The 27,945-nt window shown below is 41.5% G+C and overlaps 2 protein-coding genes across 2 annotated transcripts in view; both read right to left on the reverse strand.

Moving 5' to 3' along the window:
* LMBRD1 (LMBR1 domain containing 1) overlaps nt 1–27,945 on the reverse strand; it is a 270,616-nt gene that overhangs the window by 226,176 nt on the left and 16,495 nt on the right. Inside the window, exons 2-3 of the mRNA XM_089681325.1 lie at nt 13,854–14,030; nt 5,992–6,055 (exon numbers count right to left, since the gene is read on the reverse strand). Of these exons, the coding sequence (XP_089537451.1) occupies nt 5,992–6,055; nt 13,854–14,030 (241 nt within the window). The remainder of the gene's footprint in view (nt 1–5,991; nt 6,056–13,853; nt 14,031–27,945) is intronic.
* Nucleotides 21,466–27,059, reverse strand: LOC149459277 (uncharacterized). Its single transcript, XM_089681301.1, has 5 exons — nt 26,286–27,059; nt 25,446–26,236; nt 25,141–25,387; nt 24,549–24,892; nt 21,466–21,648 (listed from the first exon to the last, which is right to left on the reverse strand). Exons 1-5 carry the CDS (start codon nt 26,977–26,979, stop codon nt 21,466–21,468), a joined length of 2,259 nt encoding a protein of 752 aa, XP_089537427.1. The 5' UTR covers nt 26,980–27,059.

The following is a 27,945-nucleotide window of genomic DNA, read 5'->3' on the forward strand; positions in this document are numbered from 1 at the left end:
CCAGCTCTATCGCTGAGAACTGAGCAATCAAAGACCGCTGATAGCGCAGTTCTCAGTGAGCAGAGAGCTGGTGACTGTCAGTCAACGCTCTCTACTCTGCCCCCCTTCCCTCTGCGCTCACTGGAGCACCGGGCTGTGGAGGGGGAGGGAATGGCTAGCTCAGGCTCTAGGCGGATCGCTGAGAGACTGAGCCAGGTTCCGGTACATGGATCTGGGTGGATCCTGACTTTAAAGTCGGGATCTTTCCCCAGTCTGGACCAGCTAAGTGACATCAGCCGACAGCAGACTTCAGCCCACTATCGGCTGAAAACGGGTCATAGGAGTTAAAAACAAACTGAACTTTGGCTGTACTTCTCCTTTAAGTATACCTGAAAGCTATGGGTCTGGCATTTGCTTCATAACTTTGTGAGTCACTACAGTGAATGAAGATGGGCCTCTTGACCCTACAGCAGGTAATGAAGCAAGGAAAAGACCTATAGTTCAGGAGCTTACACCCCTGAAAAAAATCTCAGGAATGGCAGCCCCAAATTATCATGACTGCATCCCTCTAGGCAGGTAAAGTACTACAAGTGACTATTACAAATGGAAAGCAATCTTAGTTCAATGACAAAGATCTAAATTCAGCATAAAGAAATTTAAAAAAAAAGTCACCTGTCTGATTACATGCTGGGGTAAGTTGCTGACAGACACTCAAACTCAATAGACAAAATGCTATGGGAACCGAAATACATGAATGAGAAATCGCATGGGCACACTTGTGTTACCAGTCAAATTATATTATTTGAAACAATCAATAGAAATGAGTAAAGGGATCCACCACTGCCCTACCAAAACTACAGAACATACCCTTTACGCTCTAAATGCAGTAGGAAAAATTATTACAACAACCTTTTAGAGAGAAATGTTTCTTAACCACCTGTCGACCACTCACAGTAAATATACTGTGAGCGGGCAGCAGGTACAGGCACGATCACATACAATGAGGAAAATAATTATTTGACCCCCTGTGCTTGTTTCTAAAGTCCTTAGGCAACGTAGGCAAGACCAAAGAGCTGTCAAAGGTGGTGGCCAAGAAAGAGAATCAGTGGACAGGTGTCTTTTATACACATAACGAGTTGTCATTAGAAGCACCTTCTTAAATTGACAGGACGAATCTGCGTACCACATGAGCACATGGCCAGTCTGTGGGACCCAGAATTATTGTTGGTTGGTAGGTGATCAAATACTTATTTTACTCACTGAACTGCAACTCAATTGATAACATTTGTGTCATTTGTTTTTTTCTGGATTTTTGGTTGATATTCTGTCTCTATCATTAAAAAGAAATGAAGGGTTTTTAATTTGTATCATAGGTGTATTTTAAAGCGGACAAACTTACAAAATCTGCACGAGATCAAATAATAATTTCCCGCACTGTACATGTACGTGACCATCCTTCTTCTGGATTTGGGGCACGTGCATGCCTCCGCCCCCTGCCAACCCATGCTGTGACTTGACATAGCACAAATTTGGCAGCCGATTTTAGCCAATGATATCAGCTGAAATCAGTCCTTAGAAAAACAGAGGACACAGTGTACTATGAACAGCAATCTGGCAGTTTCCTCTCCCTAAAAAACAGGGATAAAAACAGCCAGATAGTAAAGTAAAAACAGCACATATTATACTCATTACACATAATTAGGCACACAGTTAACCCCTTGATTGCCCCTAGTTATCAACCTCTTCCCAGATAGTGTCATTAGTGTAAAGTATTAGCACTGATCACTGCTGATCACTACTGAGGTCAGTGACAGTTAGTGTACCTCTCAGCCAGTTAGCACCAGACTGTCTGCCACACTATCACAGTCTCACAATAAGCCACTGTTCACCACCATTACTAGTATAGTGCCATAGCTGCGTAAATTCCAGTATATATACACTATAGTTTGTAAACACCGACTTTCACAGAAACCAATCAATATACACTTATTGGGATTTTTTTATTTTTTACATGTACATGTAGCAGAATACATTTTGGCCTTACAATTTTAAAGAAGTCCCTGAGGCATGTTTACCTTCAGATTTCTGTGTATGTGGGAATTGGGGGGGGGGGGGGGAAGGTGGCCATCTGCTTGGGTGTAACTTTTTTTTTTACACTTCTTTAAAACACACATTTGGGTAATGCATGCATTTAGGTATGACATATTTCAGCAAATTGTCAAGCTCATCTGCTATTTATTTGCAGAGTATAATAGAGTGGTAAAAATAAAACATACAATGTGGCCCAAGCAATAATTAGGAACCCTTCCAGTTGATCCACTAGTGTATGCTTGTAAAATGTCAAAGCTTAATTGATATGTTGGGCCCTTATCCAAGCAAGGTGAAGACAGACCCAGAGCTTAACAAATTACCTAACTTAGAAGTGTTGTACTTAGACTTGGGCTCCTCTAGCAGTGAGGATCTGAAAATAAAGCTAATTATAAAGTAGGGGAAGTCTATAAAAAGATATCTAAACAATTCCTGTTTGCAGAAAGCAGACGTGAAGTCTGTGTCAGGCAGCCCATTATTCAATGCTTGTGACACTATTAGGGACGGAAGAGAATATCAACACAGAGCACAGCACTGCACAAGCTAGGCAGGTGGAATAAGAACTTCTGCAATAAAAAAAAAAAGTATACATATGTGTAATATGGCAGCATATTGTATATTTATTGCAAAGCAGGAATCCTTTACTTAGCAACAATTAATGATTTAATTTTATTTAGCGGAAATAAGCTTAAAGCAGTATTAAACCCAAAATGTAATATATTACAGCTTACTATTCATTAGATATGGTGGCTGCATTTTTTTCTTAGTCTTTTTTATACCCTCTGTTTTCACCTGGGGATCTGGCCAGAAATACACCTCCTGTTTTAGAGTGTCCCCCACTCTGGATGAAGGAGCAGCAGCACTGTCAGTCTGGAGGGAGGGTAGTGTTACATGGACTAGCAGATTTAGATACACTAACAAAGAAAAAATGTAATACATTGCAGCTTACCAATCATTTGATGTGGTGGCTGTATTAGTTTTATTTTTAGGCTTTTTGTCCCTTTATTTCACCTGGTGATCCAGGCCAGCAACACACTTCCTGTCTTAGGGTGTCTGCATTCTGGATGAAGTATTAAAGCAGACACCTTTAGACAACAGCATTGTCGGGGTAGAGGGTAGTGTCAAGACTAGAAGACTTAAATGGATTTGACTAACAAATTGAAATTCAACTCCAGCTACAACTTTATAAGCAGTTACAGTAACACATTTTTTCCTTTTCATGAAAAAGGTTTTACATAAATAAATTAAACATGATCATTGTAAGCACTCTGGTCAGTGGTAAATGTTTTGACTCAACCCTCTAACTACTATTTTGTCTGGACAGCTTGTATTGCAGATGGTGGCCTATACAGGCAAACCAATGTAATAAAAGATCCATATAAAAAGAACATTAAGGATGAATGGGCATGCTACTCAATAGTCATACAAATAATTCATTATTGACTATATGACTACTGTACAGCATGCTCATTCATCCTTACATGCATCTAAACTTTTTTTTAGTCCAGTCCCCTTTTTAATTTTAGTTGGACTAGAACCTGCAGCCCCTTAGACCTGCGCTAAGTGCATCTGTGTGATGCTCCACCATACCTTTTTTTTTTCCATATGGAATTGTTATTTAAAGTTTTACAAAATACATTGGAATTACATAAATGAATTAGAATGTAAAATAAAATAACAAAGAAAATAAACTAATAAAAAACAAAACCTAGATACTTTACATGATGAAGGGTACAGGAACAAAGCCCAGAGTAACTACATAAGCTACAGCCTATTCCAAAAGGGTCTGGGATCTAGAAGATTGACTAACAATGAAAGCATGCCATCAGTTTCTGAAAGCATCTAAGTGTCGCCCAGATCAGAGGGTGAGAGACTTTTGAGATCTTACAGTGTTCTGGTCTCAGATTGGTTCCATCTACTACTCTAGTCAATTGTCCAATTGAGTAGTATTTCTGTAGGTCAGGGAGACCTATCCCCCCTTAGGAAGGGACAGGGAAGTGAGGCTGAGTCTGGCAGGTTTATTATTCCTTAAAAAAAGATCAAAACAGACGTTGCATGGTTTGGAAGAAAGCTTTGGGAAGAGAAATCAGTACCGCCTGCATCACATTAAGAAAGCGAGAAAATACATTCATTTTTAAAGCTGTTGCCCATCCGAACCATGAAACGGGTTTCAAGTCCCATGCTATGCTTTAAGGTCATTGTGAATATTATACAACAGGGGACCAAAGTGGTGAGCATAACGTTGTGAAACATTGGTAGTTCGATCCCTAAGTAAGTGATAGCATCATCCCACCACACAAATGAGAAGTTGAGTTTACATTGTGTCACCACCTGCAAGGGAAGACCCAGGTAAAGCACAAATGATTTGTTACGGTTAATGCACAAATTAAATAGTTGCGAGAAGTATTCCAGCACTTCCAACAAATTCGGAAGAGAAGTGAGAGGTTCCATTATAATCAACAGTACATAGTTCGCATATGCTGCCCACTTGTAAACCCTCCACTGTGAAGCCTTTGATATCCATGTGTGCCTGGATATATCTAAGAAACAGTTTGAGTGCAAGGATAAAAGTGAAGAGCAAAAGGGGACAGCCCTGCTGTGTCCTATTTTAAATCTCAAAAACAAGCTCTGTGGTTCACATAAAAGGCCAATATGTGCTTGCAAAACCATGATTTAAAGCCCACCAACTCCAACACCGCACAGGGCTTGGAGTGCATTGCCCACAGTTGCATATTGATCACTTTTGTGGTATTGTCTTTGGCCTCTCAGCACAGGACAAAACCAACCTGTCTAGGAAAAATAAAAATAAGGGTTGAAGGGCAGCAGCAGATTTTCCTAACTCGTTCTGTATAACTTTACGCCCACATTGAGAAGTGATATGGGACGGTCGTTGGACACTTGACTGTGATCTTTGCCCTCCTTCGGTACTACCACAACAAGAGCCACCAGTAAGTGTGTACTGGTGGAGAGTCCTTCACCAGCTAAATAAACACAGATCAAGTGTGGGTGGGAGAGACTGGCCCCAATACCCAGAATGTATTCAGTATTTTTTTTTTTTTTTTAAGAGGCTGCAATCACTCTGAGGAATAGGTGGAGCCTCGAAACATGTTAATGATGGCATATTTAAGTTGAGGCTTTCACATGGAGGATGCTATACAGCTGACTCAGGTGTTCCATCCTTGCAATGTGGGTCTTTGTCAGCCTGGGTTAATTTAGGCTGTTTGCACCTTTCCTCTTCTCTGGATACTGGCTTTTACACAGGGAGTGAGTCAAGTTCCCATGAACTGATCCATGCTGTGAATCTTATTCTGGGATGAAACTTTCAGCTTTTGTGAGTGTAATTCCTGGTTTTTGTTAATGAATTGTTTTAGCTGCACTATCCAGTATGCTTTGCTTGTTCTTTGTTATTCATGAGTAAGTTCGTACAATAAAAATCATTTAAAAAGACTTGATGTAAAAATCTGAATATACATTCAGGCATGACCAATTACCTTTAATATGCAGTGTCTCTTGCTCTACCCACACAGCATGTCATACCATAATGGCTTCCCCAAAGATAGCTACCACCCCTGCCGGAGCGTTGACAAAGTACCGAATAAAGAGACCACATATTACCTGAATCAAAAAACTGCCTCCTACATAAATGTTTTTTTTCAATTTGTATCATATAGTGTAAAGAAAAAAAAAATTAATCCACAATCAGGCCAAAAAAGTACCAGAAGAAATGTGCTAAGTACAAGGCTCAATACTCAAAACAAATCGGAAGTCATCCAGTACTGGTCTAAAATCAAATAAGGCAGGTATCCTTTGTTACTATGTGATACAACACTTTGTCTTATGTTTATAAAAAAAAAAATTTAAATGCATTATTATACTATATATATTATCTGGCACACCGGATTGCTCATTACAAGTTGTACTTACTGTAATATCCTATTAAGACTGTATTTTCAATCTGAAATCGTGTGGAATTATTTTCAGCCCATTCCTAAAAAATGAAAGAAAAAAATTCACATATTGGATCATTAGAAATTAAATCTATATTGTCTTTATAGTATGCCAGTTCTCCAAATAATGTTTTCACAAGCATCCATTAATAGGGCTGATTTTTTGTTTTCTTCAGAGTATCAACCACTGGGTTTTATTTTGAATTCATATACAATGGTCTCCTACCTGTAGAAGATGGAATCATTTACCCTTGGAAATTAGTTAGCAACTCATTCACACTTTTTCTTCATAACAAACTTTTTTAAAATGCATTTTTTGTTTATTTTTTTAATGTCTTTTTTAAGACTGGGCTGCATTTTTGCAATGTTTAACAAGTATTTTTATATGGTATTCCAGAAAGATGTAACATTTTGATTATGTATACTCCAGTTTTACCTGCAGAGCCATTCACCTCTATAGAAGACATGCTTGCATGCAATGGCAGCAAGCACAACGTTTTTGCAAATGCACAGTAGAAAAACACTAGTGAAAACAGTACTATTTAAACTATATAAACATTGAACAGAACTCTGCCTGCATAAGTGTAAAGGGAAAAAAAACAGCACTGGGAAAAAACAATATTTCCTGAAGTATTTTTTAACTGGCATTAGGAAAATTACACAAATGCAAAATTTCAAAAAACTGCAGATACAACGCATACAAGTTAGGAAGTAATATTAAAGAAAAGCATGTGTTGCTGAGATTCAGAACTGCTTCTCTCCCCGTACATGGGAATGCAAAAGCAGCCTGAAGCAGATCAAATGCACTTGTCAAATTCTGTGTTTAGAAGCAACATTTGCCCACTGACACGAGCCCAAAGACCATCACCAGCCTTCTACAGATAACTAATGAAATATGCTTTAATAAAATCCACTATGTCAGAAATGGAGGTAGTGCAGGAGGGAAGTGTATTCCTTTATTATGTACTTCTGTTACATCCTTTACCAGGAAAAGTTGGCAGTGCTGCTGTACTGCTACCAGACACTTCTCGTTCCTCGCTTTGATTGAACTGCAGTACTCAGCTTCATAGCAGTCTATAAAGAACTGTAAGGAAATAAAAGTGTGCAGTAACAGTACTACATTGTTGACAGCCACAATTTAGGAAAGGATGAAGTTAATATGGCTGGGTGGGGCCATGAGCTCTCTATTTTATGTTCCAAAGGCAGAAACAACTGCCATATCAGACTGTCATAAAATATGATTTTGTTGGTTTTTATACCATGGTTCTTAGAACAGACCTTTGTAGTGCTGAAACATGGGTAAGCATAAGTAACAATATTTTTACAATGTAAAAAAAATGCACATTTAAATAAGAAAGAATATGGCACAGAAAGACCCAGTGATCTAAAGATCTAAAGACTGAAATTTAGAAGAGCACGGTTAAGTACAAGGAGCTGAGAGGTCCTGGACCATAAATAATTTGTGATGACCTTTTCCAGTGGCACTGAAAAATACACTGGTTTCTGATAAAAGAAGCCTCAGTAGACTCTACAAGCAGATATGATAACATACAGGGTCAAACAGGCATTTTTTTGCAGACAGAAAGTAGCTCGGAGTGTTATGAACCTTTCTCTCCAAGAATTTAAAGATGAAAGGGAGCAAAAAACAGACTAAAAGCTTCAAAGACAGATGGGGTCAAGAACGATTTTCCTACATATATGTTTTAAAGAGGGGGTAACCTGAAAGCAAAAAGATTAAATAGATTATAGAAAGTTTTGAAAGCCTTGCTTTAAGTGACATGCCGAAAAACTTTAAACCGATCATTACGATAAAAGTGGCCCCTTTATTTCTATAGCCACTGCCATTCAAAAACCTCCATTTATGGTCAACTTGAAAAAACACATACATTTTTGGCAAATCATGTCCAAAAGAAAGATCCAGTACTTGCCATAGATTCAACTGAAGATTGACACAGCGCAGGTCAAAATAAAATGTTTTTTTCCCATGTGTATATCAAAACAAAGAAACTGACAGTTATAAGGTGAAGGCATGTAGGGGTGTTTAAACATAGAGGTTGAAACCTCTACAGCTGACCAAAGATGGATTGAAATTGGACCAGTTCAGCAGAAACCAGCAGATTGTGTAGTTGTTCCTTTTTTGACAGAGATCAATTATTAGATTGACTTCAGTCAACCAGGTATGTAGGTAAACTCTTTTTGATCACCGGCTGAAGCTGCTGATAAGTATTCTGACAGCAGAGAGTTCCCCAATGGGGTGGGAGTGGGGGTGAAGTGGATGAAGGGAGATGCCTTCATCCACTTCACTTGTGTGGATGGAGGAATGTCTTTTTTTCCCCCATTCAGCTCCCCAGCTGAACGAAAAAAAACAAGCCATCTATGGCCAGCATAAAGCAGTAATGGGTACCTAGTCTTGAAAGGTATCCACTCCCACGTTTGCTCAGATCAACTAGGCAATCCAGTGAGTTCACCCCCCACCCCCCCCCCCTTTTGTTTGTAGCCTGCTGGGACATGTCACAGATTCCAGAAGACTGAATATACCATTTACAAAGCGCAGCGCAGCTTGCTCATGAGCAGTGGGAACCATGCAACTTCACAGCTGGTTTCCCTTCATAGACATGCTGGTGCCAGCGCTAAATCCCTCAGCAGGTAAGTGCCTTTTTTTTAATTTATTTATTTATTTATTTTTTTAAAAGGTCAGCAGCTACGGTATTTGTAGCTGCTGACTTAATTATTTTAGGGGGAGACTGAAGCTCTTACACGTCTGTCATTGTGCCTGAATTCCAGGCCATTCTGGGATCTCTAGGAGCCTGTAATTTATATCTGAGTACAGTTTATTCATGCATAGAAATACAGATGTTTTAAAGGATTTTATTGCCAAGCTCCTTAAATTATATTGGAAAGCAGGATTTCTTTCATCCCCCAAAGTTTGGATGTGGTGATGACTACAATCAAAACAGAAACTCCTGTTTTTCTTTTTGTTTTTAATCTTAAAGTGGTTCTAAAGGCTTTTTGTATTCTGTGTGCATCTCCCCCCTCAGCCTTTTCTAATACTTACATGAGCCTGATTGCAATCCAGCTCTGTGCACAAGTGTAGCGGCTCTTCCGGGTTTCTCTCTCCTCACTGGCTGAGACACAGCAGTGGGAGTTATTGGCTCCCGATATCACAGCCAGTGAGGAGAGAGTGGAGCGAAGTCAGTGAGGAGGCAAAATGGGAGCAAACATACACAAGTGCCCCAGAGCAAGCAGCTTGCTCTGGAGGCACTCAACAGGGGGGAGGAGCCGGTGCGCCAACGGGGTACCAGAGAAGAGGAGAACTGGGGTTGCTCTGTGCAAAACCATTACCAACATATTTGTTTTTTAATCAGAACTTTTAGTATCACTTTAACTGGACTATCAGTGGTATATGTCAGAAAAGGAAAAAAAAAAAAAAAAAAGGATCAGCAAGGGATGGGAAGAATCCTCCCAGGTACCATTTGTACTTATGTCAAGGTGAGACATACATTATACATAAACAAGTCCTCAAGATGCACAGTTTGCAATAGGAGCCATCACCTAGGACAGAGCCTTATCTCTGCTTCCTGAAGATGGCTTCCATTCAGCCTCAAAGGACAGAATTTCTATCTGCTTGAGGAAAAGTTTCTGTTTGCATTGTACCTTGATCAATGCTCATATTATATGCAGAGACGGCAAGGAGAATGATGCTGTGGAGAATAGAAGGAGGAATAAATTGCAGAAAAGCTCAGCAAGATCGAATTTCAATAGAATGCGTATGAACTCTGAATTGCGCTTAGATATGACATACTTGTTGTGACTGGGTGTTAATGAGAAGTGAATGTATAAAATCTTCGATCTTACTGCTGTGCATACGCATTTTTTAGTATTATCTACTATACAAATATAGATACACAGCACTAATTTAAAGGATGTGGAGAATAAAATGATGCAGAAAGTAAAGAGGTGTAACTATGGAATCGGAGTATGAGAATATGGAAAATGGCACTCCCACAGCTGAAATATGTAGATATCAGCTGTGATTCTCCATGTTGTGGCTCTTTGTATATTAGAAAAGTACATTTACCATCAGAGATGGATTCTATTTTTCAATATGTCTGACCAGTCTAACAAACCAAGACAGAGGAGGAGTGAAGCACAGCTATTGTCCAGCATTACTGTGCGATGTGGTTGACTGACTTTAAGACTTGCTGCCTAATCAGACTGACAGATTGTGTGGAGAAAGAGGGACAGGAGAATGCAGCCACTGTGGAGAATTGCTGCCTGACCAGACCTAAAGGAGAACGAGCTTTGGCTGTACTTCTCCTATGGATCACAGATGTGCAGTTTGATCTGCACTCTTGTGACCCGGTTTCATCCTGACGTCACAGCGGGTGCAGGGAAAGGATCCCCTGCCTGCTGTCGGGGGGGGGGGGGGGGGGTCTGGAGTTCAGGGTGCAGGTGTGGACTACAAGTTACAGGTTATACCCAAAATATGGGTGTAATGTGTACCATGCTCAGAAAGGTGAACTTATCCTTTAACTTTAAGAATCTTTAACTCTAATATACAAAGAGCCACAACACAATCTTGAAAACAGGAAACAAGAAATATGTTAAAGACACATCAATAATTATTAACAGGTACAAATTTAAATATTAACTTAAAATGTGTACTCTGGGAAAAACACATTACAGTGTTCCTTCAATGAAGTGAAAAAGGCAACTCCAGCCAAAACACTTGACTTTGTTTTGCATAGTGTGAGGAAAGGTCATGTCAAGTGTTTATCACTGCTTGCATTTACATTTCATTGCTCTTTGGAGGAAGAGCTACTTTTTAGCAACACAGAGAAGCAACAGCATAGTGGCAGAGGAAAGTGATGGGATATAAATAATAGGTGCTAAAGCCCTGATACAACATATGGTGTTTGTCCCAGCAATAATTTGTAGATGAGCATGTGTTTTGGATCGCTGCTCAAATTATTCATCTTGCTGCTGATCCTCTTAGAGGCACCTTTTCTTCTCTATGTATGTGTATTTGGTCTCTTTGGAACGGTGAGGATTAGATTGAAGTCAGCCTTGAAAGCTGCTTACATGTTTACCAATGGTCGCCGTTTGCAGTTAAAGACAATTGCTCCCCTAGTGTAGGGGGTGTCAACTTCATTGCTGTGTCAGGATTGGGAAATGTCACTCACTTTCTGTTGAAGTCACCAGTGTCTCCAGAAAAGACACATGGGCAGCAATAAAAACCCTTCTCCACTAGAGGCCCATTTAAACTATGCATTGCCGTAATACAAGCAACACATTGGGGTTGATTTACTAAAACTGGAGAGTGCAAAATCTGGTGTAGCTGTTCATGGTAGCCAGTCAGCTCCAAACTTCAGCTTGTTCAATTAAGATTTGAAAAAAAAAAAGCTTGAAGCCGATTGGTTTCTATGCAGAGCTGCGCCAGAGTTTGCATTCTCCAGTTTTAGGTTCCATGCACACTAATGTGTTTTTAAGCTCAAAAATAAATTCAATAAAAAACACTGGTAATAGTAGCATTTAGAAGCGTTTTAGCGTTTTTACAATTAAAAAAAAAAAGTTAGAAAAAAAGCTTATAGGAGCGTTTTTTTTCCTGCAGGAAAAATGCTCCAAAAACAATTTTTTTTCTGCTCCAAGACATTAAAGCTCAAAAAATGCTAATAGCCTAAAGTCGTGTGCATGCACATATAGGATAACACTATTTAGCTTCTAAGAGCAGAAAAATATGCTGACACTTGCTTCTAGTAGCTTAAGGTCACATGCACAGTAGAAAAGCTAAAAACCGCCTTAGAAACGCTGAACAAAAAACACTAATATTTTAGCATTTTTTTGCCTGCGTTTATCCTAGTGTGTAAGCTATGTTTAGTAGCATCAATGTTAAGAAGTTGGGCCATTGTTAAGGAGAGGGCCAGGAAGCAGTCTGCCACATCATGTAAAAAAAAAAAACTACAACAAACACACCATTGTTCCCCCCACAATCCTTACCAGGCCTAATGGCATTCCCCTTAAAATTCACACCAGACCCAAAGGGTCTACGCTGCTCCTGGGCGCACTAGCCCTGGATTTCTTTTCATGCTGATAAACGCTACTACTACTAAAGGCTTCTAAACGTCTTTGTGTGCATGGACACATAGGATAATATGGAGGGCCATTTGGAAGCAGTAAAAAAGAAAACCGCCAGACGCCCATAAAAGTGTGCATAGATCCTTAATAAAATCAACCCCACCGTTAGGTATTAGAACACTCTACATTACGTTTACCCATTCTATTTGAGTACGCTGGAAGCAAATCAGCAGCATCAGGGAAGGAAAAAAAATAGACCGGAACCTTTTTGTCTGCTGCGGTAGGGTGCATTGCCCACAACTTTAGTAGTACCACTAAAGTGCCATTCAAAATTATTACTGTGGCACTGCAGTTCGTGTGTTCCATGTGCTGTGGTTACATGCATGTTACCATACAGCATCAGTGAGAATGCGCCCTGGAATTACAGAAAAATAAAATGCTTTGGCTGTCGATCAAACTATAGGTAGAAGCACTTACTCATTTTACTTATTGCCTAGAGTTGCTAACTAACCACTTGTCTACAAGGTATGTTTATAAATGCCCTGGCAATCAAGGGGTTAAAACAAGCTCGCGACTACAACAGAAGCTGTGAGATTGTTACCATTTTGTTCAGATGACTTTGGCTTTTATGTAAAAGTGATAGTGGCTATAGAGCCAACCACTCACGTTTATAGGACTGTGGAGGTAATCCACAGTAAGTCTTCTGCTTGATCAGCTGTAGCAAAGCGCAGAAGAGACTATAGGAAGCTAATAGACCCATGATGCTTACATAAATAGAACCGGTCACCTGTCAAGAATATTACATAAAAGGGGCTTGCTGGCCCCCTTGTGATGATAGCAATAAAGTTAAATGAAAAAAGGGAAAAAGGAAGGTAAAAATGTAAATGATTATAAAATTAAGAAATAAATAATTAAATTAACCCTTTCACCCCATGCACACGCAATTGCAACTATGGTCAAAGGGCACCCATGTGCTTGTAAACACATATTGCACATATAGGGATAAGTAGATATAAATATTGCCACAAACATCAGTGTGGCAGCAATAATTCTAGGGCCATTGTTTTTCATAGCCTCTTAACTGATGACCTGTAAAGACCTGTCCATAAGCATTGCATATGGGCAATATTTGGTACCACTGCTTTTTATCATTTCACGAGTGAAATTTAAGGCTTGAAATGTTTGGTATATATTTGACACAATCTAATTTTTTATATTGTATAAAAAAAAATTGGGTAATATTTTGTGTTTGTCCCCATTAAAATGTATTTTAGTATATTTTTTTCCTAAAAACCTAGATATGAAAAAGTAATCTAGATGAATTAAACACCATTTTATTTTCCAAGATCTCTGCTTTCAGAAAATATACAATTGTTTTGGGTTTTAAAGTAATCTTTGTCACACACTCTATAAAATCTGCTATTTTTTTTCTGTTGAACAATGTTAAAAATTACTCCAGTAGCGAAGAAAGTTCATGTCTTCACAGCTGTAACACAGGCAAGAGTGCTATAAACAGTTCTTGTATTAGAAAATTCTTGGCCATCTTGGATATGGAACATTACCGACCAGCAGCTATAATTTCAAGTTTTGACATTCCATACAACTAATGGGTTTACAGATAATGGATCCTGGATACTGTGACATTAGGAGTTAAAACAGTACTTTACAATAGCAAAACAAGTTAGATAAGCACTTATCAGAACACGAGATACGAAAAAAAAAAAAAAACACTAGGTCAACAGTTTTTTTAAAAAAAACGTATACCTTAAATGTGCCATTTCCGTTCTTCATAAAGGAGACAAGAAAAATGTCCACAGGCAGCAGAGCAGAGGTGATCAGAGCAATAGCAAGTGAACATATTGCTGTAATAGTTGAAATCACTTCACTCTCTTGACGACTTTGATATTTTCGAACATAAATCCAGCAAAAAGCCAAAATAGCCTAATAAAAAAAAAAAAAACACAACACAGTAATAAATTACCACTAAATTTCAAAATGATCAGTTTAAAACAAACAAACAAACACACACACACACACACACACACACACACACACACACACACACACACACACACACACAAACACAATAGAAATTGGCTAAACAGATTAAACAATGCTTTTCTAGACATATGACTTTTATACATAGGTCACTGCTCAGAAACTGCCTTTCACAAATGTTTTTAAACTGATAAACATACCTGCCAAAAATAAAAATCAGTTGTTTTGTTTGCTGCTTTTTTTAGCATGCATTTAATGACTAATGTTTATACCTGTAGTTTCTTGGAAGCTCCAGTCTGCACTTTCCTGTTTTTAAGAGAACTACTTTTAGCATTCACTTGCACAAACAGATAACATCACTACATGCATTTACTACCCTCTAGGAAATAAGAAAAAAAAAAAAAAGGATGGGGCTATTAAGGTTTTTACTTACTAATCAAGTGAATCCTGTCATTTTCAGCAAAAATAGCTTCCATGGATATACACTATACTGCCAAATAAGTATTGGGACACCCCTCAAAATCATTGGATTCAGGTGTTACAATCACCTCCATGGCCACAGGTGTATACAAACAAACACCTAGGCATGCAGACTGCTTCTACAAACATTTGTGAAAAATGGGTCGCTCTCAGGAGCTCAGTGAATTCAAGCGTGGTACCATTATTGGTTGCCACTTGGGAAATTTCCTTGCCATTAAATATTCCATGGTCAGCTGTTAGTGGTATTATAACAAAGTGGAATCAACTGGGAACAATAGCAACTCAGCCAAGTGGTAGGCCACGTAAAATGAAAGAGTGGGTTCAGCGCATGCTGAAGCGGACAGTGCGCAGAAGTCTCCAACTGTCTGCAGAGTCAATAGCTGAAGACCTCCAAACTTCATTTGGCCTTCAGATTAGCACAACAACAGTACGCAGAGAGCTTCATGGAATGGGTTTGCATAGCCCAGCAGCTTCATCCAAACCTTAAATCACCCAGTGCAATGCAAAGCATTGGATGCAGCGGAGTAAAGCACGCCACCACTGGACTCTAGCGCAGTGTTCTCTGGAGTGACGAATCACGCTTCTGTCTGGAAATCCGATGGACATGTCTGGGTTTGGCGGTTGCCAGAACGGTACTTGCCTGACTGTATTGTGCCAAGTGTAGAGTTTGGTGGATGGGGGATTATGGTGTTGGGTTGTTTTTCAGGGGTTGGGCTTGGCCCCTTAGTTCCAGTGAAGGGAACTCTTAAGGCGTCAGCATACCAAGACATTTTAGACAATTTCATGCTCTTAACTTTGTGGAAACAGTTTGGGGATGGCTCTTTCCTGTTCCAACATAACTGTGCACCAGTGCACAAAGCAATAAAGACACGGATGAGCTAGTTTGGGGTGGAGGAACTTGACTGGCCTGCACAAGTCCTGACGACCTCAACCTGATAGAACACCTTTGAGATGAAATAGAGAGGAGACCGCGAGTCAGGTCTCCTCGTCCAACATCAGTGCCGGATCTTGCAGAAGTGCATTTGTTAGAATGGTCAAACATTTCCATAGACACACTCCTAAACCTTGTGTACAGCCTTCCCAGAAGAGATGAAGCTGTTATAGCTGCAAAGGGTGGGCCAACTTAATATTGAACCCTACGGACTAAGACTGGGATGCCATTAAAGTTCATGTGCGTGTAAAGGCAGGCATCCTAATACTTTTGGCAATATAGTGTACATGTGACATCTGAACCCTTACCTGAAATCAGCTGGTTGTTAGGAAAGGTTTCCCCCAAAAAATAACTAACTAGTAATATCTATGCCGGACAGTACCTATGCATTTCTCTTGTAAACCCTCCAGAACTGAACATTTCATATTCCTGATAGCTTCTTTTGGGTGAAATCCCTGGTGTTCCTGCCAGTCCCTCTGCTTTTCGATTTAAAACGGATCACACTAGACACGAGAGCGCATCCAACCCAGCATAGTCAGTCATGTGCAGATCAGTCGTCCCAAGACCTGATCTCCAAATAGGTGTTTAAGTTGGTCATGGACCAAACATATCCAGATAAAGGGAAGCAGATAACAACCTAAAGAAAAACCCCACAAAAGGATATAGCACCTCAAAGGCTAATAAGCAGCATAAATGTATTAAGGACGTAGCAATTTGACAAAACGTATCATATAATCAAACAATGCACGTACCCCATTCCTATCCATATCACTCTCCCCCCCCCAGGTTCCCCACCCCGACCAACCCCCCCAACACAATCCTCCCCCCCAGAGCAACCCCAGCAACCCTACAGGCCCCCCCTCCTCCCTCCCGCAGCCAGGGCACCAAGGGCTAACCCTCCACTACTCTCTATAATCCCTAAAGTGCCCCTGTCCCATGAAGATGGAAATAATCCCCTGTAAATCCCTCTGTAGTTGTGCATGTAACGGTATAGTATATCAGGACATGGAATCCAGCTGACAGTAGAAGTTCCAATCTGTATGCATAAATAATAAATCCACAAGGTGTAGTTCCACCACGAAAGAGGAGAGCAGCTGAACGGGGCAACCTATGTTCCTCCAATGAAGTGTAACTCAGTTCGTAAGTGTAGTAGGTACACTGAAATGCTCTATCTCCTCAGAACATCACCAGAGCCTGTCTACTGGTCATCTGACGGGCATAGTACAGATCCAGCTCACTAAGCAGGTAGCAGATTGACTCTGTAGGCCGCTGAACCGTAGTGAAGAATCCTGCATTCATACAATGATAAATATGAAATGCTCTCACCATGTGGAACCAGCAAGTCAGTGAATGTACTCTCAGTAGGCGGATGATGCAGGGTTCTTCAGCATTTAACAATGTCAATGTAAGAGTCCAAGTCGACACAACCTCAGACTGGGTCAGAGAGCGGACGTTCACTCCAGCATCTCACTGGGGGATTGCACATGGAAGGATGATGTGATTCCTTCCTCCTACATGTTTTGCCCCTCCCACTTCTTCAGGGGGTAGCTATGGATTGGTTGGCTGCCACTCCTATACATCTCCATTATTGCAAATATGTTTTGCCTCTTAAAGCAAGCTCCCTGGGATATGTTTTAATTCAAACGCCACATAGGTTCCCCCTACTGGTTGGTCAGCATGCAGGACCTTTTAGTACTGAGGTAAGATCCTCTAATCCTTATATCAATCACAAAGTACTCCAAAACGGTCATACCTATCTATTCTACTATTTAGTTCTGCATGTTCTCCAACATCTCACTATATAACCAGGTAAAACTCAATATTCATAAAAATGATTGTAAAAGACAAATCATTGTTTAATCCATAAGGGCTCATTGTATTTAAATAGAAAAATCTATCTTGCCTCCTTTTGCAGGAGGATCTTATTCTTGTCACCTCTCCTTTCTGATAAAGACAACTGGAAGATGGCTGCATATTTTATACCTTTCAATGATGAGTTAAGGTATTGTTCAAAATGAATGGCTATTGGGGACTGGTCATCATCCTTACTAGTAATACTGGCTAGATATTCTCCTATTATACGGCTAAATTCCCTTTTTGTTTTGCCAATATAAGCCTTGTTATATGGGCATACTATTCTACAGTCAGGTCCATAAATATTGGGACATCGACACAATTCTAACATTTTTGGCTCTATACACCACCACAATGGATTTGAAATGAAACAAACAAGATGTGCTTTAACTGCAGACTGTCAGCTTTAATTTGAGGGTATTTACATCCAAATCAGGTGAATGGTGTAGGAATTACAACAGTTTGCATATGTGCCTCCCACTTGTTAAGGGACCAAAAGTAATGGGACAATTGGCTTCTCAGCTGTTCCATGGCCAGGTGTGTGTTATTCCCTCATTATCCCAATTACAATGAGCAGATAAAAGATCCAGAGTTCATTTCAAGTGTGCTATTTGCATTTGGAATCTGTTGCTGTCAACTCTCAAGATGAGATCCAAAGAGCTATCACTATCAGTGAAGCAAGCCATCATTAGGATGAAAAAACAAAACAAACCCATCAGAGAGATAGTAAAAACATTAGGCGTGGCCAAAACAACTGGTTTGGAACATTCTTAAAAGAAGGAATGCACCGGTGAGCTCAGCAACACCAAAAGACCCGAAAGACCACGGAAAACAACTGTGGCGGATGACCAAAGAATTCTTTCCCTGGTGAAGAAATCACCCTTCACAACAGTTGGCCAGATCAAGAACACTCTCCAGGAGGTAGGTGTATGTGTGTCAAAGTCAACAATCAAGAGAAGACTTCACCAGAGTGAATACAGAGGGTTCACCACAAGATGAAAACCATTTGTGAGCCTCAAAAACAGGAAGGCCAGATTAGAGTTTGCCAAACGACATCTAAAAAAGCCTTCACAGTTCTGGAACAACATCCTTTGGACAGATGAGACCAAGATCAACTTGTACCAGAGTGATGGGAAGAGAAGAGTATGGAGAAGGAAAGGAACTGCTCAATATCCTAAGCATACCACCTCATCAGTGAAGCATGGTGGTGGTAGTGTCATGGCGTGGGCATGTATGGCTCCCAATGGAACTGGTTCTCTAGTATTTATTGATGTGACTGCTGACAAAAGCAGCAGGATGAATTCTGAAGTGTTTCAGGCAATATTATCTGCTCATATTCAGCCAAATGCTTCAGAACTCATTGGACGCCTTCACAGTGCAGATGGATAATGACCCAAAGCATACTGCAAAAGCAAAGAGTTTTTTTAAAGGAAAGAAGTGGAATGTTATGCAATGACCAAGTCAATCACCTGACCTGAATCCGATTGAGCATGCATTTCACTTGCTGAAGACAAAACTGAAGGGAAAATGCCCCAAGAACAAGCAGGAACTGAAGACAGTTGCAGTAGAGGCCTGGCAGAGCATCACCAGGGATGAAACCCAGCGTCTGGTGATGTCTATGCGTTCCAGACTTCAGGCTATAATTGACTGCAAAGGATTTGCAACCAAATATTAAAAAGTGAAAGTTTGAGTTATGATTATTCTGTCCCATTACTTTTGGTCCCTTAACAAGTGGGAGGCACATATGCAAACTGTTGTAATTCCTACACCGTTCACCTGATTTGGATGTAAATACCCTCAAATTAAAGCTGACAGTCTGCAGTTAAAGCACATCTTGTTCGTTTCATTTCAAATCCATTCTGGTGGTGTATAGAGCCAAAAATGTTGGAATTGTGTCGATGTCCCAATATTTATGGACCGGACTGTATATGTAACCCATTACGATGAACAATTAAGGAAGGAGTTGATAGAATATGTTCTCATACCTGTGGAATCCTGGAATTCTCTAATTTTATCCACGTTTGCATATGGAACAGTGTCCACACGCAAACATACCTTTCAGGGGTGGCTGTATATACATAGGTTCACTTCTACTCTTCCTATATTCACTACAGATCAAGGTATCACTTATAGTGGAAACCTTTTTTGCTATAATACAGGGCCTCTTCCCTATTATGTTCATTATTCTCTTATCTAACGAAAGAATACGCCAGTGATTATTTAGTACAGATTTAATTGGCTCCAGTGTGTTCCATATCTAGTAACCATCCCAATTTTGTCCTGCCGTAGATTCTTCTTGTTTTTCTATTTTGTAATGACTGTGTCCAATTTTGTTTTAATGCTTGCACTGTGCCTTCCTCTAGTACCGGCCTAGGGTATCCTCTCGCTTGGAACCTCTCCTTTAGTTCCCGACTCTCAAAATGGTAATCTATATTAGAAGAATTCCTCCTACTTCTTAGGAACTGTCCATACGGGATCCCTCTAATAAGTGATCAGGGATGGTGGTGTGGAGAAGGGAATTACCCGCCGTGGGTTTGCGAAAAGTGTCAGTCTCTATTTTCTCTCCGATCTTTCTTATTTTCAGGTCTAAGAATTCACATTGATCCACTTTATATAGAATGTAGGGATATTAGATTCCTCTATATGGAGGTAGTCCCGTTTTTTTTCCCCAATCAGTCACACTTCAAAGGCTCTCTCAAGTTTGTAATTAATTTCAGTAAACAAGTGCAGGAAAAGGATTATTGACACATCCTTCATAACACAATTCGTTATTTAATTGTCTAAACTTTTTCGACATATTCATTTTCTTTCCAAATCACCACATTCCCGCCCTTCTCACTGGGCTTAATTACCACCTCTTTAAAGTTTTTAAGTCCCCTGAGGGCTCTATGTTCACCAATCGATAAATTATCTAAATTCATCAAGAAATAGTCCCAGTCCATCTCCCTAATATCTCTAATTACCACCTCCAAAAATGTTTGGAGGTATCAGTTATACTTAGAAAGGTGTTGGACTTATTTGACAAGCCGGACGGTGGTGGTGGATCTAACATATCTGAATCCAACCAAGTATTGCCCTGTAGATATTCAAGCTCATCAATATTTTTAAGATCAACATCCTGAGGTACAATGTTGGCAACTTCCCCATCTTCCTATACCTCTCTGTGCATATACACGAGTTAAAAACTAACTCGTCTGAGAAAGAGACATATATCCTTATACATTTCAAAACTGATCTCCAGTGCAACTAGGTGAAAAATCCAGGCCCTTTTGTAATAGGGATACATGATCTTTCGAGAGCTCCTTTTCAGTGAGATTGATAATATTCAGGAATTCTCCTCTTTTTTCCTGTTTTTATTTGGCCTGTCTTCGTGTTTGCTTTTTGACACCGAGTCACTGTATTCTTCTCTGTGCTGTTGGCTACTTGTGTCTTTTGTTCCAAATGGCCCTCTCGGTTCTAAATATCTCCTCCTTTTTCTTCTTCTCCTTTTTCCCCTGGGGTCCCTAAAAAAAAGACACCATTCTATCTACTTCCTTATCTGAGACTACTCTATCCTTGTTCCATTGCCTAAGCTTACTTGTTGATCTACTTCTACCCCTTCTTCCTTGTAAATCTAATATCTGTTCAGATTCAAAATACGCCAAGTCATGTTGGAATTTCTTATGTTTCCCCATTTTTTGTTCCTTTTGAAAATCTTCCACCTCCTTCTTCAACCTTTCATTTAATTTAAAAGTCCGGGGTTACTCTGGTGGGATACAGGTGGGAGGCCATCTTGATTCTGCTTTTTGCTGTTTCCTCTCCCAACCCTCTCTCTTCTCCTCCACTATTTTTACCACTGGCCTCTCTTTTCTCTCCTTTTTATGCTTTTTTTCTCCTTTTTCTGTTTGGGTTTATACTTTTAGTTATGCGGAGTTCTCTCATTTTGTTCCATACATCTCGCCCGGGGAACCCCCCTGAAACTATGTTTTGTTATATCTCCGTAAAATGGTTCATTGATCCTTCCCCTCTTGCTGTTGTATAGAATCATTTCATCCAGCTACATGGATCATAGACACACCTGTGATGTTTTTCTGCCCATTTATTTGTACATATTATTTCTCATGCAATGTTCTGTTAAATTTTAGTGAAAAATATTAAATTAAAGGCAAACTTGTCTTTATTAAAGTAATCCAAGTCTTTATATCCCTCCAATTCTTTTATACTCTCATGCAACTGGTCCTCTATTTCTTTTAATTGCAGTTTCTCCTCTTCAATTATCATCTGCATTAAATGTATACCATGTGAAATATCTTCTTCCTGCCATTTTTAACAAAAATGTTCATTATTTAGATGTTCTGCTGGTATAATTCTCTCCCTGAGTTCCCGGGGAATAATTTTAGATGAGCATGTGCATTACTGTATACCATTTTTTGGTTATAATCCATTTGAATGCGATCGGTGTATTCAGCAGCTGCAGTACTGCATGTTGCTGCTATGCCCATCGCAATTTGCTAAAAAAAAAAAAAAAAAAAACACATACCTACGGCCAATGTTGTCAGAATTCGAAGGAGTCTTGTTTTTATTAGATTGCAACACTATCACATGGTGCGGTCTCTGCTTCCCTGATGTGCCTCCATGTCTGTATCCCATGTCCCTCTGATGATTAAGCACATTTGTGATTTTACTGTGACTAATTGTAAGTGGATATCTGTTTATACTCTATTAAACAGTGCATACATATGTCCATACCTTTTTTGACTGTATATCTATGTAAGAATATCAACAACTAAAACTCAGTTTTATTATAGATGCACCCATTTCTTGCTCCCGAGGAAGCGCATGTAGTCGCAAAACAGGTAGAGCCACTTTTCAGTTCAAGTTGTACTAGCTCTCAATTGTGACATTACATCTGTGTTCAATCAACCTTAAGGTCATCTTAGCCATCAGTGATCTATCTTGGTACCCCTTAGTTCACACAGTCTTTTAGGAGCGGTATGATTTCAAATGATATATGTATTGTGGTGCAATTTTTTCTATCCTGTAATCATAGTTCATATTGGTATCACTTTTAGGAATAATTGTTTTTGTCTCTGTGCAACCATGTGATTTGTATAATATAGAGAATTAAGATTTTACATTTTTGTTTGATGTTTAAGTGCCCATAAAGTCAACTGAGCTGCAATCATATTTTGATTAGTCTTATAGGATATGGCACAGTCTATGAGCGGTGTGTCCATAGTACCACCCTATGGACAAATGTTTTATTCATAATATGTACAAGATACAGTATGTTAACTGTTAAAATGTCTGCCACACCACAGCACTCACCCATGCTTGTGGTATACATTAGAACAGAACACACACACACACAGTCTTCCAATGCTATAAAATGACAAGGGGAACATTAAAAAAAAATGGTATTATGCATATCTGTCCATCAGAGTCGTTGTGGAAATAAATAAAATGTGCAAAATTTTTGGTTCTTTGTCACATATTGGAAGCTCATTCTAAATAAAACGGGCTGCCTTTTCACAATACATATTAATGTAAGTGCAGCAACAGATCAGCCAGGTGTGAAGGAACCTAGTTTAGCGCTTTGTCTATAAGAAACGGTTATCCTATATGTCCATGCAGATTGGATAATTTACAAACATAGGTTAGGCTCAGCATTGAGGCAGAAAAAAAAAAAAAAAAAAAAAAAAAAAAAAAAACACCCTTCTGTTTTGCATTTTTGAGAACAGTTTTCTGGTAGAAGAAAAACGCTAAATTCTTTTAAATACTGACTAACGCACCTAAAACGCTAGTACAAAAACACTCAAAATTAGCATTTTTTTCTGCCAAGAGCACTGGCGATTTTTTTAAACAATTTTCTCCTGTTGGATAATGGACTAATTCATTTAATTGATGGAGCCATATGCAGTGGGAGGAGTTTTTTTACAGAGATTGTCTCTGTGTCTAGTATTTAAATAAGTTTGTTGAGTTGGTGTGAGTTGTTTTATGGCTATAAGGTTTCTTACCAAAACGCAAAAGCTGCTTTAATTTGCACACTGTACCCTTTTATTAATAAAGTACTTTTACCGGCAGAAGGAGTTGCTCGTTCTTCACCTTATACTCTCATGCTGTGCCAGGAAGACACTGAGCTTTGGAGCACTGTTGGCCTACTTCCAGGGGAAATTAATGTATGTATGTAGACGTACATTTTTGTTTAAGGCCACACACAGTACAGCTGTACCTCGGTTTACAAACGCCTCGGCTAACGTAATTTTCGGTTTACGAATTCAAATACATTGAAAATAATGCCTTAGTTTATGAAATTTTTTTTCGCAATACGAAGTGTATGTTGGTGCCGATTTTTAAATGCAATTGCCAGCTTTTTTTTTTTTCTTCACTATAGCTCACAGAATTAGCTGTCACTTTCCCCGGAGTTAAGGAAACTTTGTTTCTTTTAACTTGAGGAAATAAAACTAAAAGAAAACTCTCTCTTTTAGCTGGGGGGAAGTGACAGCTGAATCTCTGAGCTGTAGTGAAGAAAAAAAAAAAAAAGCGGTAATTACATTTAAAAACCGGCACCATACTGAATAAAAAAAAAAAAACAGCGTGGGGTCCTCCCATCCAAACCAAGCCCTTTGGGTCTGGTAAGGATTTTGAAATGAGCTCCCACACCAAAATTAAAAAAAAAACAAAAAACGCAGTTATTTACCTGTTAACTGTATTTCCAGGAATCTTCTAGGACAGCTCACTTGAGAGATAGGGCTCCTCCCAGGAAACACCCGCTCCACCTTTTTTTTTTTTCTCCTTTATAGGCGTCCTCTCTCCCATTGGCCCCCAGTATAAGAATATGACCAAAGGCCTAGAAGAAAAACAAAGAAGAAAACCAGTAATAAAGATATCCCCCATAGGTTCGCAACATATAATCGTGTGATCAAACAGTAATCGGGGGGGAGTTACGCTGTCCTAGAAGATTCCTGGAAATACAGTTAACAGGTAAATAACTGCGTTTTCCCGAGTCATCTTCTAGGCCAGCTCACTTGAGGAGTAGAATAGAAATACGTACATTAGGGCGGGCACCCTGCTTGTAGGACCTTCCTGCCAAATGCCTGGTCCTTGCTGCCGATCAGATCCAGCCTGTAATGTTTAGTGAAGGTGGCGAAACTGGACCACGTCGCGGCTCTGCAGATCTGTCCAGGGGAGGCCCCCCCTTTTTCCGCCCAGGAGGCCGCAGTGGCCCTTGTGGAGTGGGCTTTTAGGCCGGGCGGTGGTGACAGGCCTGCCGACTTGTAACCTTCCGAAACTGCCTCTCTGATCCATCTGGCGATGGTGCCCTTGGAGGCACCGTCCCCCTTCCTTGGTCCCTGGAATAGGACGAAAAGCCGGGACGAGCGTCTCCATGTCTTTGTGCGTTCAATGTACGTGATCAAACACCGTCTTACGTCTAACCTGCTACAGTCCTCCGCGCTGCCCGGATCGGCCTCCAGGGAAGGTATTACTATTTCCTGAGATCTATGGAAGTGTGACGCGACCTTAGGTAGGAAGGCCGCGTCCGTGCGGAGGATGATTCTATCCAATAAGATGGTGCAGTACGGCTCGATCACTGAAAGGGCATGCAACTCGCTGACCCTGCGGGCAGAAACTAGTGCCGTGAGGAGGATGGTTTTAAGAGTCAAAGATCTGAGCGAACGTTCATCCAGCCCCCCCCGAAAGGCCCCCGCTGAAAGCTCTTCAGGACTGTGCCCAGGTCCCATGATGGAAGTTTTGGCAAGGACGGGGCACGGCGCCTGGAGATAGCCCTCAGGAATCTGATTACTAATGGGTCTGCCGCCAACCTCAGCTCGAGAAAGTTCGACAGAGCCGCTACCTGTACTTTGAGGGTATTGGCGGCCAGACTCTTATCCGCCCCGGCTTGAAGGAATTCAAGAACTGTATGCAAAATGGGCGTGCCCGGTGCTTCGTTTCTGACCTTCCAGGCGGAAAACTTCTTCCAGACCTTGTCGTCGACCTCTTCCGGCCATCCAAAAGGGTGGCGACCACTCTTGCCGAGAGCCCCTTTTCCGCTAGCCTGTCCCGCTCAGAAGCCACGCCGCTAAGGACAGCCTTTCTGGATGAGGATGCATCACCCTCCCTTGGTTGAGTAAATCGCGCGTGGGTGGTATCATCCAAGGGTCTGCTAAACTGAGCTCCTTCAACCGGGAGAACCAAGATCTCTTGGGCCAGAATGGCGCGATCAGAATAACTTTGGCTTGAGACACCCGGATCTTCTGAATCACCTTCGGCAGTAGTCTGAATGGAGGGAAGGCATAAAGGAGGTCTCCTTCCCACTGCTGGGCTAGCGCATCTATCCCCTCGCTTTTGGGGTCTTTCTGCAGGCAGAAGTACCTTTCCCGCTTTGTGTTCTGGCCGTTGGCAAATAGATCGATAGAGGGGGAGCCCCACCTGGCGCAAATCTGATCGAACGCTGACTGGCTTAGGCACCATTCTGTCTGGATGACCTCTCTTCGGCTCAGTTGATCCGCCAACTGGTTCAGGTCCCCTTTCAGATGTACTGCCGTGATGAACTCCAGGTTTTCCTCCGCCCAGCTCAGGAGGGATCCGGCCAACTCCATCAGCCTTGGGGACCTTGTGCCTCCCTGCCTGTTCAAATACGCCACTGCAGTGGTATTGTCGGAGAGAATCTGGACACCTCTCCCCCTTATCTTTTCCTGAAAGGCCGTAAGTGCCTTGAAAACTGCCAGCAGCTCCCTGTAATTTGACGACCTGCTGGAGTCTACTGCACTCCACGTGCCCTGGGCCAGGCCGTCTTCCATATGGGCGCCCCAACCAGTCATGCTTGCATCCGTGGTGATCCGCAGTGGGTTGGCCAGCCTCCAACTTCTTCCTCGTTCCAAGGTGAGGCTGCTTCCCCCACCACCTTAGCGATTCCTTCACTTCGTGCGTGATGCGGATCCTGGAACTCAGACCTGCTCGGCTGCCGTCCCAGTGGAAAAGGGTGTGATTTTGCAGCACCCTGGAGTGAAGTTGCGCCCATTGCACCCCTGGAATTGCCGCTGTCATCCGCCCAATTATTCTCATCGCGGTCCTGACCGTGCAGGTCGACATCCTCCGGAGGGCCCTTGTGTCCTGCCGCAGGTTGAGGGCTTTTTCTGATGTTAGGTACGATCGGGCCTGTGCGGAGTCCAGGACGTACCCCAAGTACGTAATCCTCTTGGAGGGGGTTAGCTGTGACTTCTCCTTGTTGATAAGCCACCCCAGACTTTCCAGAAAAGATATCGTACGTTCGATGTGCGATCTCAGGCCTCCCTCTGTGTCCGCAAATACAAGCAGGTCGTCCAAATAGGGGATAATGTTTATCCCTTCCAGTCTCAAAACTCTTAAAGGCTCCGCTAAAATCTTGGTGAATATCCTCGGGGCCGACGACAGGCCGAAGGGGAGTGTGTTGAACTGAAATAGCACCGGACCCTTTTCTCCTTCCAGCGCAAACCTCAGGAATCTCCTGGAATCTTCTCTTATCGGGACATGTAGGTATGCGTCTTGCAGATCTATCGAGGCCATGAACACCCCAGGTGAAAGGAGTTCCTTCACCGTGTATATGGATTCCATACGGAATTTGCTGGGCCTCACGAACTCGTTCACCTTCCGCAGATTCAATATCATCCTGTAAGTACCTGACGGTTTTTTCCTTAGAAAGAAATGGGAGAAGAATCCACTTCCCCTTTCCTCTTCTCTCAACTGGCAGATAACGTTTTGACTGAGCATATTTTGTAGGAGGTCCACCAGCGCATCCGCCATAGCCCTGTCCTTTGGCAGGGGTGTTGCAAAGAATCGCTGAGGGGGGGCCCTTGTGAACTCTATTCTGTACCCCCTGTGGATGGCCTCCAGAATGTAGGTGTTCTGGGTTATCCTTAGCCATTGTGCGTGGAAGCGCCCCAGTCTCGCTCCCACCTGGCCTCTCCAGTCACTTCGGCTGGGTTTTGGGTCTATTCTGGCCGGGGTTGAAAAGGAAACCTCCCCTGCCTCTCAGCTCGTTCCTGCCTCTTCTTGCGCCCCAGCCTGGATGGGCGCCTGGATGGGCGAAACCCCTTCCGTCCAACCTGCCTGCTGGGGACCGGGAAGCTCTTTTTCCTGTCGGCCGACCTTTCCAGGACTGAATTCAGCTCCGGGCCGAAAAGTCTGATGGTCTCTGCTGATGCGTCCGCGATGAAGGCTACCGCTTTCTCCAGCACCGGAAGGGACTTCAGAATCTCTTCCCCCGGAGTGCCTTGTTCCAGATGCGAACGGAGCTGCCCCAACCACACATCCAGGGTTCTGGACACACAGGTCGTTGCCACTGCAGGTTTAAAATTCACTGCGGACGCTTCCCATGCCCTCTTCAGGAAGGCGTCCGCTTTCCGATCCATCGGGTCTTTTAGGGACCCACCGTCTTCAAAGGACAGATCCGTGTCCTTCGAGATCCTCGAGAGAGGGGCGTCTGGTTTTGGGCAAGTCTCCCAAACCGAGGCATCTTCCTCCTTAAAGGGAAAACGTCTCTTGAGGTTCTTGGGAAGGAAAGCCTTCTTCTCTGGCTCTTCCCATTCTCTCCTGATCGTGGACCATAGGGCAGGGTGTACTGGGAATGTACGG

This window comes from Staurois parvus, unplaced genomic scaffold (assembly GCF_062004578.1).
Source record: "Staurois parvus isolate SC_StPar_1 unplaced genomic scaffold, SC_StPar_1.0 ptg000264l, whole genome shotgun sequence".
NCBI classification, from domain to species: domain Eukaryota; kingdom Metazoa; phylum Chordata; class Amphibia; order Anura; family Ranidae; genus Staurois; species Staurois parvus.

Bases quoted from the DNA above. Each gene is read 5' to 3' on its own strand.
- LOC149459277 (XM_089681301.1), bottom strand. From the start codon at position 26,979: ATGATATTGAATCTGCGGAAGGTGAACGAGTTCGTGAGGCCCAGCAAA. The intron at 24,893-25,140 runs CATTAGTAATCA...CCATCTTATTGG, and splicing joins GCTGAGGTTGGCGGCAGACC to ATAGAATCATCCTCCGCACG. The intron at 21,649-24,548 runs GCCTCCTGGGCG...TAAAAATGGCAG, and splicing joins ACTCCACAAGGGCCACTGCG to GAAGAAGATATTTCACATGG.